At 36.9% G+C, this 14,530-nt stretch overlaps 1 protein-coding gene across 1 annotated transcript; it reads left to right on the top strand.

Moving 5' to 3' along the window:
• Positions 1–4,389: 4,389 nt before the first annotated feature.
• LOC307131270 (uncharacterized protein) lies at positions 4,390–13,929 on the top strand. Its single transcript, XM_079824834.1, has 3 exons — positions 4,390–4,457; positions 4,959–5,256; positions 10,574–13,929. Exons 2-3 carry the CDS (start codon positions 5,022–5,024, stop codon positions 11,557–11,559), a joined length of 1,221 nt encoding a protein of 406 aa, XP_079680960.1. The 5' UTR covers positions 4,390–4,457; positions 4,959–5,021; the 3' UTR covers positions 11,560–13,929.
• The last annotated feature ends 601 nt before the right edge of the window (positions 13,930–14,530 follow it).

Below are 14,530 nucleotides of genomic sequence, written 5' to 3'. Positions count from 1 at the left end.
CCCCACTTCACAGAAATCTTGGTGTCATTTTTGATCCACAGTTAACATTTGAAGCACACATAAAACACTAAATCTCTAAAACGGCATTGAGAAAAAAAAATCTACAAGTTTACAACTCCTATAAATTTTACAACTTCCAATTTATTGATACACAGCTAACCGACTTAAATTTTTGCTGTTTGTATATATACAATATAGAAAACATTCATTATAAATAAATGAGGAAATACCATAACTTCACAAGCAAATAACTGGGTTTCTGTGGGTCCTTAAGCCATAAAAAGTCATAAAAAGTATAACAAACTTAAATGATCGCTTTAATAGGCCTTGAATTTGTGTCTGTAAAAACAGAGGCGCTGTGGTCTGGATATATGCAGATATCTGGAGTTTGAGAGAGTAGAGAAACCGAGCAGTTTAGATTCAACACTCAAACTAAAGCTTTTTTCTGAAGGCTTATGTCTACTTTATCATGTTTATCGTCATTTATTGGTTTATGGCTTTAAACTCGGAAAAGTGACTCAAATAAATGGGGAAATTGATCCAAATAATGTCAATAACTGTTGAAAGATTATGAGGATTTCATGAAAATAAATTCTGATACAAGGACAATCATATTTTTAGACATTATACACCTATTTTCAAGTTTTTAACTTAGATGAACTTTATATGTCCACATTTTAAAATCAGAAAAAAAGCATTTCTATCCATTTCAATACTGACACATATCCCAGATAGAATGTAATTATGGAAACACTGTTGAGTCAGTGTTGTTGTGTAAATGCCAATTACATTAAATATCCTTCTTAATATATTTAAGAAAGGGGGGAAGATAGGACAAAAGCATTACAATCTTTAAAAATAAAACTAGTTTGAGAAGTCTGATGTCATTATGACTACAGGTGGTCCAACGGTTAAAGTTTTAGAAATCTTGTATCAGCCGACTGCCTCTTTTCCTTTGGGTTCTCTGAAATCTGAAAAAGAAAGCATGATGTTACTTAACAACAAGTTCATTCAGTTGTCATACAGTCAAATTCAAGAATGTTAATAGACTAATCACAATATGATTCGCTCAAAAAAAGTTGCTCAACACAAAATATTAAAACTGTGATTATAGTACCGTTAAATTCTGTATATCTATTCTAGTTCTCAAATCTACTAATGCTTCAATATAAGAAAAAGTGTCTGATTTTTCCCACCGAGTTTATCTCCAGCCTTAATTAAACACAGCTAAAGCAGCTGATCAAGGTCAGTGGGATCACTGAGAACTTCAGGCAGGTGTGTTGAGCTGAACTCTTCATGAAGAGGAATAAACACCTCTGAGCTAAGACCATAGACCATTACATAAATCTCATTTCATTTTCTGTGAAACTACATAGCATTCAAATAACGAGTTAATCTTGAAGAGTAAAAGAGCTTAGGTTTTTTCAACAAACATTCTTTAAAGGGATAGTTCACCCTGAAATGAAAAGTCTGTCTCCATTTACTCCCCCTCATGTTGTTCCAAACCTGTATGAGTTTCTTTGTTCTGCTGAACACAAAAGAAGATATTTGGAAGAATGTTGGTAACCAAGCAGATCCCCATTGACTACCATAGTATTTTCCCCCTACTACAAGTCGGACAAAATTTCTAACCGGCATGCACTGCTTCAAATCAGCCGCCGATCGGTCTGCGCATCGCTGTATGAAGTCGAACCAAATGCTAAACCAAAATGGGCGTTGACCAATAAGTGGCCAATTTCAAACTACAATTGATGTTTTTCAACCACTTTTCAACAGACTTGCTAAACTCATGAAGGCCCAAGCCCCCAGTGGATTAGAGCAAATCAGGTAATGCGATTGAAAATACCCATTATGGTTTGAAAACGCCCCACTGATTGGGAAACACCCACTAGTGTTCTGCAGAGATACACACCTGCATGATCTTGTGCCCATCAACTACAAATCACTAGGCTTGTTCAATGTCACTGTCTCCACTCACTGACTTGGAAAACACATATAGAATTTATAGAAAAGAAGTGTAATAGGGTACTTAACTTAATGAGATGTTTAGTAGGACAGGATTGGGGTGCAGATAAAATATCAATGATGGGAATATACTATTCTCTTCTTCGCTCCATAGTAGATTATGGATGCATTGTGTATGGGTCTGCATCTGCATCGTTGCTAAAGAAATTGGATGTTATTCAACATAGAGCATTAAAGATGCATTCTAGGAGTTACTAGAACAACACCAGTAGCAGCAATGCAGGTGGAGCTATCAGAAATGCCTTTATATTTGCGTCGTCAAAAACTATCTATGGCATACTGGATAAGTTTAAAGGGCCATAATAATAGTCATTTAGCTAAGGAAGTATTGGAGGAAAGTTGGGAGAATAGACATGGTACAGGATTTGCATGGAAGGTCCAGGAATGGGCAAAAGAAATGGGAATAGATTCAAAAATATTTGGACCAACTATAACAACATCTCCAATACCACCTTGGTTGTTAAGTGAACCACAAATTGATTTGACAATACATGAAAGAATTCAGAAAGGAGAAGTTGGAGGTGAAGTCAAGTATAAAACACTAGAATACATTAATACTGTTCATTCGTCATTTATTCAGGTGTACACTGATGGTTCAAAAAACCCTGAGACAGGACGAAAGGGTGCAGCATTTTATGTACCAGAATTTAAAAGTGGGAACAAAGCAAGGCTAACTGATGCAACATCAGTGTATACAGCAGAATTAGTTGCCATTCAGATGGCACTCGAGTGGTTTGAGGAGGAAAGGCCAATCTCTAAAAGGAACGTTTTAATTTGTTCAGATTCATTGGCATCAATTTTAAGCTTGCAAACCTTTCAATCATGTAGGAAAGACATAATGACAGAAATTCTGATTATTTTATTTAGATTAAGTAAAATGGGAATTTTAGTGCAGTTTTTATGGGTACCAGCACATGTTGGGATACAAGGAAACGAAACGGCAGATAAAATGGCCAAGGAAGCACTCAAAGTGGATAGTATTAACAAAGCAGTCACTTTAAGCAGGGCAGAAGGGAAGTCATTGATTCAACAAGCTTGTGGGAGTAAATGGCAGAAATATTGGGACTCATGTAAGAAAGGAAGACATTTTTATAGAATACAAAATAATATAAAACAAAGTCAAATTAGTCATAATATAAAGAGAAAGGAATTTATTATTTTTACAAGATTAAGAATGGGTCACACCAATCTTAATGCAACATTACATATCATGGGCAAACACAACTCGGGCTTTTGTAATGTATGTCAGGAAATGGAAACTGTAGAACATGTTTTGATTAGATGTAAAAAATTTGAACAAGAAAGAATTGAGCTTAAAAGAGATATGCAAGCTTTGGGTATTACAGATTTTACCATATATAATATTTTGAAGACAGGAATAGAGTCTGGTAGAAAAATTATAGCATTAATGACATTCTTGAGGAATAGTGGCCTGAAATATAGAATATAGGAAATATAAGAAGTGTATCATCTTCGTTCATACTCCAGCACAGTAGGTGGCGGTATGCACCTTTTCAGTTGGTTTGCGACCCGCCAATAAATCCACAAGAAGAAGAACTCTGAATTTCTGTCATCTCTTGTATTATTTGTATGGCTGCGTCCCAATTCGCCTACTTATACTACGTCCTAAAAGTATGTACTCTTTTTGTGAAGAAAAAGTACATACTTTTGAGTGTGTAGCAGAAGAGTATGCAAGCTTTGGGACATACTACTTCGTCATCTTTAACGGACTCTGTTACGTGCGTCCCGTCACCGTTTAAAATGTCAATCATCGTCACAGTTCAAATCCCCCACTTTAAATTTAATTTCCTACCGTATTGGAGAGAAATGTAGTCGCTCGTTGTCTGCCTTTCGTGGGTCTTTAGACTCCTCTCATGTGTTTGCAAAGTTAATGGCCAAACGTATCATTACAAAAGTTCTCAATGCTGCTGCAGGTGAAATATAATGTGGATAATATTGAATAAATATCTTTTCGTCAGGTTAAATTACTGATAATTGCTCACTCAAACCACTTTATCTAAACCTCTCCACTTAACCGCCAGACTCGCGTAACCGTCATGTTTGTAGTTTTTTAAACACTTTTTATCCGCGTTTGTAGTTCTAATCGAATCCTCGTCCATCTCGCAATGGGTTGTGGGCAATATCAGCCGTTAGAGTGCGCATCGATCTGCACTTCGGATTCTGACCGGAAATAGTAAACCATCCGGGAATCTTTGGAATACTTTTTTCAACATACTAAGATTTGGGACATACTAATTCTTTTTTCGAATACTATTTAGTACGGATAGTATGCGAATTGGGACGCAGCATATGTGTGCACTTCTGTGAATGTAGACTGGAGTGTGTGAACGGGACTTTTATTTTGTTGTGGTGGTGTGACGTCATAAGTCCGCGCCGCGCTCCTGCATGTGTTGTGATTCGGCTAGAGAAAGGTTTGTGTTTTTAAGCGTTTAAAACAATAGAAACCATCTTCAAAGTTTTACAGGCAACGCAGATTGAATAACTTATTAAACGATGTAACATTGCATTGCTTTATCTAACATTTATTAACGTTGTGTGAGTAAAATAACAGAATGAAAACTCATGAGTAACAGAAGCAGCTTCTCATTTCTCTCTCTATCGTGAATCAGTTCATCGTACAAACATGAGTTCAGCCTCTGGCGAGTAGAGATGATGAGAGAAACTGAGCTTTATGAAACTCTGAGTCTGTTGAATCAATTGCTTTGGAAAATGATTGTGATTCAAAGCGATCTATTATTTCTATGTTGATTTCTACAATCATTAAATAAATTATATTAATAATAATTATAAGTTATTTTATTAGTTTGTAGTGCTAGTTTTGAGTGTTACTGAGACTGTGCTGATGCTGATTGAGACACTCAGATTTAATGTGGATTTATTTTTCTTCTGTTAATTATTCTCATCTTAAACAGGGCAAACACACAGAAAAACTCCTGGAGAAGTGACTGAGATCCATGTGACACACTAGTATAAAGATGGCCTTTATAAAAGAGGAGAGTGAAGACATAAAGATTGAAAATGTATTCAGTTTGAAACATGAAGAAACTGAGGAACAAACAGAGAAAGAGGAGAGAGAAGACGTGAAGATTGAAGAAACATTGAGAGTGAAACATGAAGAAACTGAGGAACAAACAGAGAAAGAGGAGAGTGAAGACGTGAAGATTGAAGAAACATTGAGAGTAAAACATGAAGAAACTGAGGAACAAACAGGTTAGTTTCATTCTCAAAGCTGAACTCAGTCATTTGATATCTGTGAAGAATGTCTTGTGAATGTCCTCAGTCCTGCTGGTTGGAGTAAACTTGTCAATCGTCAAGTCATCCTCTCATTATAACAAGCAAAGCTTATATTCAATGTAAATAAGAGATATGTTGTGCCGTTAGAGTCATTGTTTATAGAGGAATTTTATGTCAATCGCACTATAACAAGTGCACTGCTTGCTTTCTGTAGTCTAAACTACATTCACAATTTGAAGAAAAGTTTTGTCATGTTTCTTTAGAGGACCAACATCCACATATTCCGCAAAGTTTTAGGAATGACGAGCGCTGTTCTGTAGGGCTGGGCGATATGGCCAAAATTTCATATCCCGATATAGCTCATTTGATATCCCGATAACGATATACATAACGATATAGCAATTTTTCTGTTAATTCAGTTTATGAATAGTCTATACAAAATTGCAATGTGGAAATGCAGTTTGAAATGATATACGAAACAAATAAAGGTAGTATGGACTTTATTTAGAACCTTTTTTTCAAGCAAGACTGTTGGTAAAGTTAACACCTGCCACTAAAATATTTCAACATATAGCAGCAGCCAACTTTTAACAGTAACACCACCCAGACTTCTCTTGCAGCATCATGTAGGTGTAAAGATGTTTCCAAGTAGTATTCTTATAGAGCATAAAAGCCTGTTGCAGCGTTTGTGTCTGGAGTTTGTTTTGAGCGATTATGCCACCACTCGACGCTGCTTTTGCAGTTTTTGCTCGTTGACTCTCTCTGTATTCTTTTTCGTGGTTCTTGCGCAGGTGATAAAATAAATTAGTAGTGTTCAGTGTTTCCCACAGATTAGAAACTAATTTGTGGTGGTGGGCGGGGAATTTGGGGTTGGTGATTGGCACAAATATCGATTTATTTCGATCTTGATTCAGTATCAATGCATATGTATATAGCCTACTGTACATATAAGGGAAAATAAGTTTGCCTTTTTAGCACTATTTCAAACTATTTAAAATGATATTTGCTCACATTCATTAATATTCACTTGTGTGTGCTTGTATAAGTATCATTAAAAATATTAGGATGCCAGTTATTGTTTTAAAATTTCACATTTAAAGAAATCTAGTGTTTGATCATGTCTAAATGTATTCAAATGCAAAACCTAAAAAAAAAAGTAAGCAGTTATGATCTGCAATACTTTTTTTTGAGCAACTAGACTAGACCACACCTGCAAACTTGTCGCTTTTCGGCGACAATCGCCGTTTTCTTGGTCAATTGGGTCATTTACGTGAATCGCGTAGAACCGGAGAGTTTTTGTTTTCGGTAACGCGTATAACGTTACCGAACGGTCCGGTACCGAATCTTTAACAGTTCACAGTCGGCTTGTTTGAAGCGCGGAACACACTTCAATCCAAGTTCCCACACGAACATATTAAGTATTCAGTCCATTTTATCACGAGATTCAAACGATAAATGCCGTTTTGACGCTCTATATATGGCGTGACTGGTCACTTCATGATCACAGCTCAAGCGGCCGCGCGTGAACGCGATCATCTGTGAACGCGATCGATCATCTCTTACTAAAGAATAAACATGAATGAAGGTATGCTGAGGATACATTACAACTTACTGTCATGTATATATGTGGTGTAATCGCTAAATCAGTGTTTCAATGACGTCAATATAACTGCTTGTAAACTAAACCATAACGTTAGCATCACATAATTACCTCAGGCAGTCATTCAGTGTGCACAGAATTTTATACACTAGAGAAATCAACTCTTTCACTAAATACAAGCTCTATATTAGCCTATATATTCATTACATTTTACTTAACCTGTTAGTGATGTCTTGATTATTTCATGCATGTTAAATAAACCTGTCATGAAAATGACAGACACTGTGTATAAATTATTATATTTTAACAATAAATTGGAGAAAACTATTTAATAATTAGATTTAGAAGTTAATGCAAAAACTGCCTTATGTGAAGTTTACATGTTTGCATACAATGTGTTATTTGAGTGTTGATTATTATACCTAAAAATAAATAGCAACTGAATTTAGGCTAATAGTTTGGGCTCTATTTTGTTAACCTTTAATATTAATGTGCAAGTAAGGGCTCCCTATATAGTTTACAGCAATATCTTCAATACACTTTTAGATATAATTTAATTAATTCAAGGACAGACACTTTTTTTCTTCTTCAGTAAACAACTATTAAATCTAAAAAGCAATTTTGTAAAACTGCTGTACCGAACTCCATTATTTCAAAACTGAGGTACGTACCGAACCGTCAGTTTTGTGTTACACCTCTGCTGTCAGTCTTTTATTTTTTGTCATGCGTCACAACACTTCCTTGAGTTCCAGGGGCCCGTTCTTCGTACCTCGCTTAATACATCTAAGATGATTTGACAGATCCCAGATCTTTTAATCGTGATAACTGATCTCTGGCTAATTTGGTTCTTCAGACGAATTTGCGGATTGGATTAAAATATCTGGATTAAATGATCACAGATCACAGCGCGTTCTTGTGTTCCCTGAAGAGGGCAGATGCATCGATACTCGAAACCACGATCAGCAATGCAGCGATTGGCTGGTGTCAAGACAGCAACGTAATGACATCATTTAATTAAAAAAGCCACCTGGCAAAAAAACTTGGCAAATTACACACAAAAAAAACACGAATATCTGGACCTTTATAAGGAAACAGCTAAATGACCAAACCAACATAAAAGTTATTGATCAATGATACTTTTTTTTTTTTTTTTTTAAACATGATTACCAATTATTTATATTTATGATTTTATACAGTACTTGTACACCCTTTAAATTTTTATTTCAATGTTGTAATTACATTTTTAATTCAATTTGAAGCAGATTTGTAACGTGACGGTATTAAAGTTTCTTAAGGGTCAAGATCAAATTCTCTGCATCTCCAAGTGGCTGTGTCTGTAGTATTATACACAACATTATAATATTATATACATTCTCATATACATTTACAATTAAAAATGTGTATATTATTATTATTTCAAATTATTGCCATTATTCAGTGATGAACTCCTGTAATAAAGTAGCAGTGGCTGGGACAGATTTTAAGTATCACCTCAAGATGCAATCTAATCCTGTTTACATGAAATAAACTGCTCGCGAGCAGGTTTAAGTTTACGGACATGTTGCTATGACAGGAAGTCCAGGATGAGCCTCGAAGAACCAAATAATCCAAGATCATGCCAAATCGTCAACAATCAAATCCAGCTCACTGACTTAGCGAGGTACGAAGAACGGGCCCCTGGAGTGCGTCTCATAAATAAACAAAACTCAGAAGGCTGCCTCACAGACATGAGAAATATGTGTATAGAAAGCTTGAAATGACTACTTTTCTTTAATTTCTATTTAAGAAAAGAAATAGACTAGTTAAGCAATGTGCAGTGTTAACGCGAGCAGCTCATGACTGGCGTCTCGGAGCATTTCTGAATGCTGCGCTTCATCACTGCGTGTGCTGAGTTTAACACACATTTTTAGACTAATCCTGACTTGTGCAACTTTGTACACATTTGTTTCTTAGTTGTAGTATTACTTTGCTAAAAAAATATATTATTTCTGATTATGGCATAGTTTTCTGCCCACCCAATTAGGCTAATAAAGTAATGTTAAAAAAAAACACACGATCAAGGGCCCGGCCCGAGGATATTCTCGGTCGGTTCGGGTGAAGTTCGGGCTCGGGCAGGGAATTTAACCTCTAGACCAATCAGAAACCAGCTTATTCACCTGCCGTGCTATTGGGGGATTTAACATAATGACGGATAGAGAAGCCACGGATTGTTGGTCTGATTGGTTGAAGGACTAACTGATTTTTTACAGAGTCATTTGAACTATGCCCGTTGAGCACACCTCTTGTGGTCTCTCTCGTTAGTAGTCTAATTGACTTGAATTTGTGATGTTAGACTTGAATAGTCAATATATTTCCCATATTTGTATATGTCTGATATTAACTGAGAATTATATATATAAAAAAAAATATATATAAAAAAAATAACTACGTGCTTGTTAGTAAAAAGGTTGTGAACTAGTGTTCAATACGGTGACGAAGTCACGTGGCAAAAGAATGAATGACTCAAACGTCAAACCCGAAAGACTCGTAAGAACTAATCTTTTCTGTTTCCGTTACTGACAGCATAGACTCTATGGGACTGACAGGAAGAACGAAAGACTCAAACCCGAGACTCGAGACTCGAAAGATGAACTAATAATTTTTGTTGTTTCCAGTACAGATTCAGCGTAATGCGCATGCGCGGTCAACACAAAATGAACGAATCACTCTCTGAGACAACTCGGTAGTCCCGAGTCTTGACTTGTGACTTGTGTTAAATCCCCCAATAGCATGCAAGAGAATCAGATTAGACATCATTGAGAGAGAGGCTAAAGATCGCAAATCATGTTTGTTTCCCTTATTTTGCAAAAAACACAACAATTAGTTTTTATTGTGACTGTAAAAAAAAGAAAAAAAAGAAACTTAACAGATTATAATGATGTATAACACTTGCCTGAATGAGTTATTTGAGTCTCTTTGGCACTGATAAGAAAAAAAGCAAGCCAATCACGCCAGCGCGACAGCCGACTCGAGAGGGTTAAACATGTTAAAATGACATGTCTATTTTGTTTTGCTACATATTAAAGGACAACTCCGGGGAAAAATGAACCTGGGGTAATTAACTCATGGTTACCGAGTAGATCGTTCTCTGTAAAATCGAATGTAAAGAGTTTTATCTCTGAAAACAGATTCGCTTATAACGCTAGTATATGGGGCACAGAATAAGTCAAATTAAATCAATATTTAAAACCACTAACAAGGCCTCACACTAACACAGTAGCGGTATGGAGACAGGAGCCATCTTGGAAAACAGTCTCGACGAGTCGAGCCACGAACGCTGTGCTAAGTGAGCTGGTTGATAGGAATTAAATTCAGCTTTGCACAGCGTTCGTGGCTCGACTTGTCCAATATTCTGATCTATTATCTATTAGATCAGCGTAGCACTCAATAAATGGGTCAAGGAAAGTCACTTACAGGACATTTAGGCCCAATATACAGGATGTCGGAGCTAATACAAGACAGTTGGCATTTCAGAGTGGACTTCATTGGCAGACAGATGGGAGAACGTGCTTAACTCTGCAAGACAGTGGCCCTTCAAGACCAAAGCTGCCCAGCCCTGGTCCCTAGGATAGGATAGGTTTTATATCATATTACCCTATACCCTGCTATTGATGCTTAAATGTCTAAATTGTTTTATGTACGTTTTTGCCCTAGATCTCATGGCATTGAAAGAGGCAAGTCGTGAACTTAAACATCATGATTTCACGACTGGAGAAAGATCGACACAGGCTAAAAAGACTTCCTCACAAAAAAGAGCTCAAAAGACAGGAACTAAAAGTTATTTCACCTGCCAACAGTGTGGAAAGAGTTTCAGAAATAAAGGAGATCTTAAAGTCCACATGAGAATTCACACTGGAGAGAAGCCTTACACCTGCACTCAATGTGGAAAGAGTTTCAGAAATAAAGGAGATCTTAAAGTCCACATGAGAATTCACACTGGAGAGAAGCCTTACACCTGCACTCAATGTGGAAAGAGTTTCAATCATAAAGTAAGTCTTGAAATCCACTTGCAAGTTCACACTGGAGAGAAGCCTTACACCTGCCAACAGTGTGGAAAGAGTTTCAGCCATAAAGGAAACCTTGACGGTCACATGATGGTTCACACTGGAGAGAAGCCTTTCACCTGCCAACAGTGTGGAAAGAGTTTCAGCCATAAAGGAAACCTTAAAAGTCACATGAGAGTTCACACTGGAGAGAAGCCTTTCACCTGCCAACAGTGTGGAAAGAGTTACAGTGATAATGGAAACCTTAACATCCACATGAGAATTCACACTGGAGAGAAGCCTTACACCTGCACTCAATGTGGAAAGAGTTTCAATCATAAAGTAAGTCTTGAAATCCACTTGAGAGTTCACACTGGAGAGCAGCCTTACACCTGCCAACAGTGTGGAAAGAGTTTCACTCAAAAAGGAAACCTTGACGGTCACATGATGGTTCACACTGGAGAGAAGCCTTACACCTGCCAACAGTGTGGAAAGAGTTTTAGAGATAAAGGACATATTAAAGTCCACATGAGAAGTCACACTGGAGAGCAGCCTTACACTTGCCCTCAGTGTGGAAAGAGTTTCACACATAAAGGAAACCTTAACAGGCACATGAGAAATAAGGGAGAAATAAAGGAGATCTCAAAGTCCACATGAGAATTCACACTGGAGACTAGCCATTCATATGTGATTATTGTGGAAAGGGTTTCAGATTTAAAGATAACCTTAAAGGGATTCCCTGGTGAGACTTATATGGCTTAACAAAACATAAATTATGTCTCTTACTAAAATATGTAGTAAAATAAGGTGATTTAATAAAAATAAGTTATTTAAAAAAGTTTGTATTCTAAAGTTTGTATAGTGGTGACTGAGGGTCTGTCCTAGGGATGTGTGATGTGTCGCTAAACGCTTGATTTCAGAACATGCACGAGCAGTCGTGTGTTTGGATTTTTGAGGCATCACACACCTGTAACTCAACAGGAGTGCAGTAACAGTGCTTGCTCACTTAGCCCGGCTTCCAGAGATGAAATATGGTTCGGCCTTTCATTTAATTTTTATGTTATTTCACTTTATATTTCCTTTTACTAAAACCCTAAAGAATTGTATTAATATTGCCTGTACTATTGTCTGTACTTCTCACTGAGAGAAAGCACACGCTTTGGGAAACTTTTTCTAGTCAGTACCAGAGCTCACCTACTCCAACCTTGGAGAGACTGTGTATCTGTGTATGTGTGCAGTAGGGCTGTCAAAAAAAAAATTTGAATTTCGAATATTCGTCGAATTTACAAAAAAAATTGGCATTCGAATGCAAAAACCGTGGATTTGAATTTTTGGTAGAGGGGCGCGAGACATGACGATGACGGAACTGACGCGGTTTGTTTATCCAGTACAGCGCGGTGCGGCTGTGTTGTTCATTTGAAAAAGGCAGAAAAAAACAGTGAGGACTCGGAGTCAGAGAGAAAATGTGCGGCAGTGTATACAGTCAGACACAGAGCAGTGCAGAACAAGGTAATCAGGGCTTTGGAGCATGGAGATGGATATAAATGAAAGAGAAGATATGCTATACCGGCTGACGAAAATCCTCTCAGTTGCTGGCAAAATCATGCGGTATAACGTTTTATGTATCCACATATTGCGCAGCTGGCAAAGACATACTTGAGTTGATCATACCTCACCAAAAACGCTCAGCACTCGCTGCAGGTCAAGTTGTCCGTTTGGTGTTTTTGACGAACAATATATAGATGTTTAGTGAGTGGAAATGGATTGTTTCTGAATGTCCGTTTGCTATTTTGTGTCCACATTACGTTTATTTGGTTTGCATTTGCTTGTTGCGCTCATTTGCGCCCTCTTGTGGGCATAGGAGACAACCCAGCTAACACACGATGTAACAGTTACGTAATTTATTCGTACTTTTTGGTAATTTCATGACTTACCAACTGACAACGTAGTCTCAACGTCGTATGTCTGTAATTTCCTTACCATAATGACCTCACAACGTTGTCAGTACGATCTCTGGACGTTACAAGATTACCAACAACGTTCTAGATACGTACTCCACACGTAATATTTCGGTAATTTTATGACTCAATGACAATGTAACTACAACGTTGCATGCCTTTAATATCTTTACCATCAAATTACCAACACACAACATCGCCATTATGATCTCCTAACGTTATTAGATAACCAAGGACGTTCTAGATATGTACTAAATTTGTAATATATTTGTAATTCCATGACTTACTGGCAACATAAATGCAACGTCACCTGCTCGTAATTTCACTACCATCATTTGCAGGTTCTTTATGTTCTGATTTATTATGTTCTTATTATCAGAATTTGCCATTTAAACTGTGAAATTAAACGTCAGACACAAGATTGAAATTCCCTTTAAGATAAATGTTTCTTTTCAACAATTAAGAATATGAACGATCTTTTTATATACAGTGACTTGTCACGTGAAAATCAGCACGCGCCTCCACAACTGAAGAGTGCATGCCACACAGCGCGCGTACATTAGGCAATATTATTATCAATATTATTAACAATAGTAATTTTTTTCTGGGGTGTTTTTTTATTGCATAATATTTGCATAATATTTCATAGAAAACTTTGGAATAATGACAGACATATGGCCTGTCTACATCTCATCTAACAGATACTGAATGAGAACGCGCTTGCCTGGTGGCCGTTCAGAGTTGCCATGGTAACCGTAAACAGAAACAGCTGGAGAGGACAGTGTCGACATTTCTGTTTTATCGCAAGTTATCAAAAAAAAACTTCAACAACGGCGTCAGACTGGTTAAGTAACTTTACCTACAGTCTAATTTAAGCATTTTTGTTACTATTTATACCTCTATGGTATCTTTCCTGAATCATAAGTTATGTTTATAATGCTGAGCACAGAGCATCTTGAATGCATCTTGAATGCTTTCATTCATGTTCCGCTGTATGTCCTATGTTTTTGTTTTATAATTTGGGTGTTTTCAATTTTTTTTTTTTTATGTTTTTCAAAATAAATGAACTGAAGTCACTTTGAGTCTGCATTCGTCATTCACAGCTATTGAAATAGCCTTTAAATTAGTTTGGGCAAATTAGGACATAAATTAGGATAAACTACAGCATGTCCGCCTATTGAAAAATAAATAATTATAAAAATGACCAACTGATTACCAACACACAACTATTGATCCGTGACATTGCCACTACGTTGCAGTTACTAACTGGCAACGTTACAAAGTTACGTTGTGACAACGTATCCGGGAATTTCACTTTTCCAGTTGCCACAACAACTAGTTACGTCACCACCACGAAAGTTTAATCAGCAGATTATGTTGCAGCTACGTAACAGTCACGTATTTGTGTTAGCTGGGAATACAGTACTTTTCCCCTCTAAAATTAAGATATTGCCTTTAGAATTCGAATATAATCCGAATTTTGATAATATTTAAGAAAGAATTTCGAATTTAGCTTTTCAGCCATTTTGACAGCCCTAGTGTGCAGTATTCCATGTTACAGATCAGAATTGGAGGTGGGTTACGGGCATCCTAAGAGATGAGTTGACTTGTTGTTCTGGGCAACCTGGCACCTGCTCCAGGCCTGGACCTGGTCACGACGTGCCTAATTC

This window comes from Gobio gobio (assembly GCF_949357685.1).
Source record: "Gobio gobio genome assembly, chromosome: 1".
NCBI classification, from domain to species: domain Eukaryota; kingdom Metazoa; phylum Chordata; class Actinopteri; order Cypriniformes; family Gobionidae; genus Gobio; species Gobio gobio.
This window is presented reverse-complemented; position numbering and strand designations above follow the sequence as displayed.

What these genes read in the sequence shown, in the direction of transcription:
- LOC307131270 (XM_079824834.1), top strand. Translation starts at nt 5,022, where the DNA reads ATGGCCTTTATAAAAGAGGAGAGTGAAGACATAAAGATTGAAAATGTA. An exon ending in AGAAACTGAGGAACAAACAG is followed by an intron (nt 5,257 to 10,573) that starts GTTAGTTTCATT and finishes TTTTTGCCCTAG; the next exon opens with ATCTCATGGCATTGAAAGAG.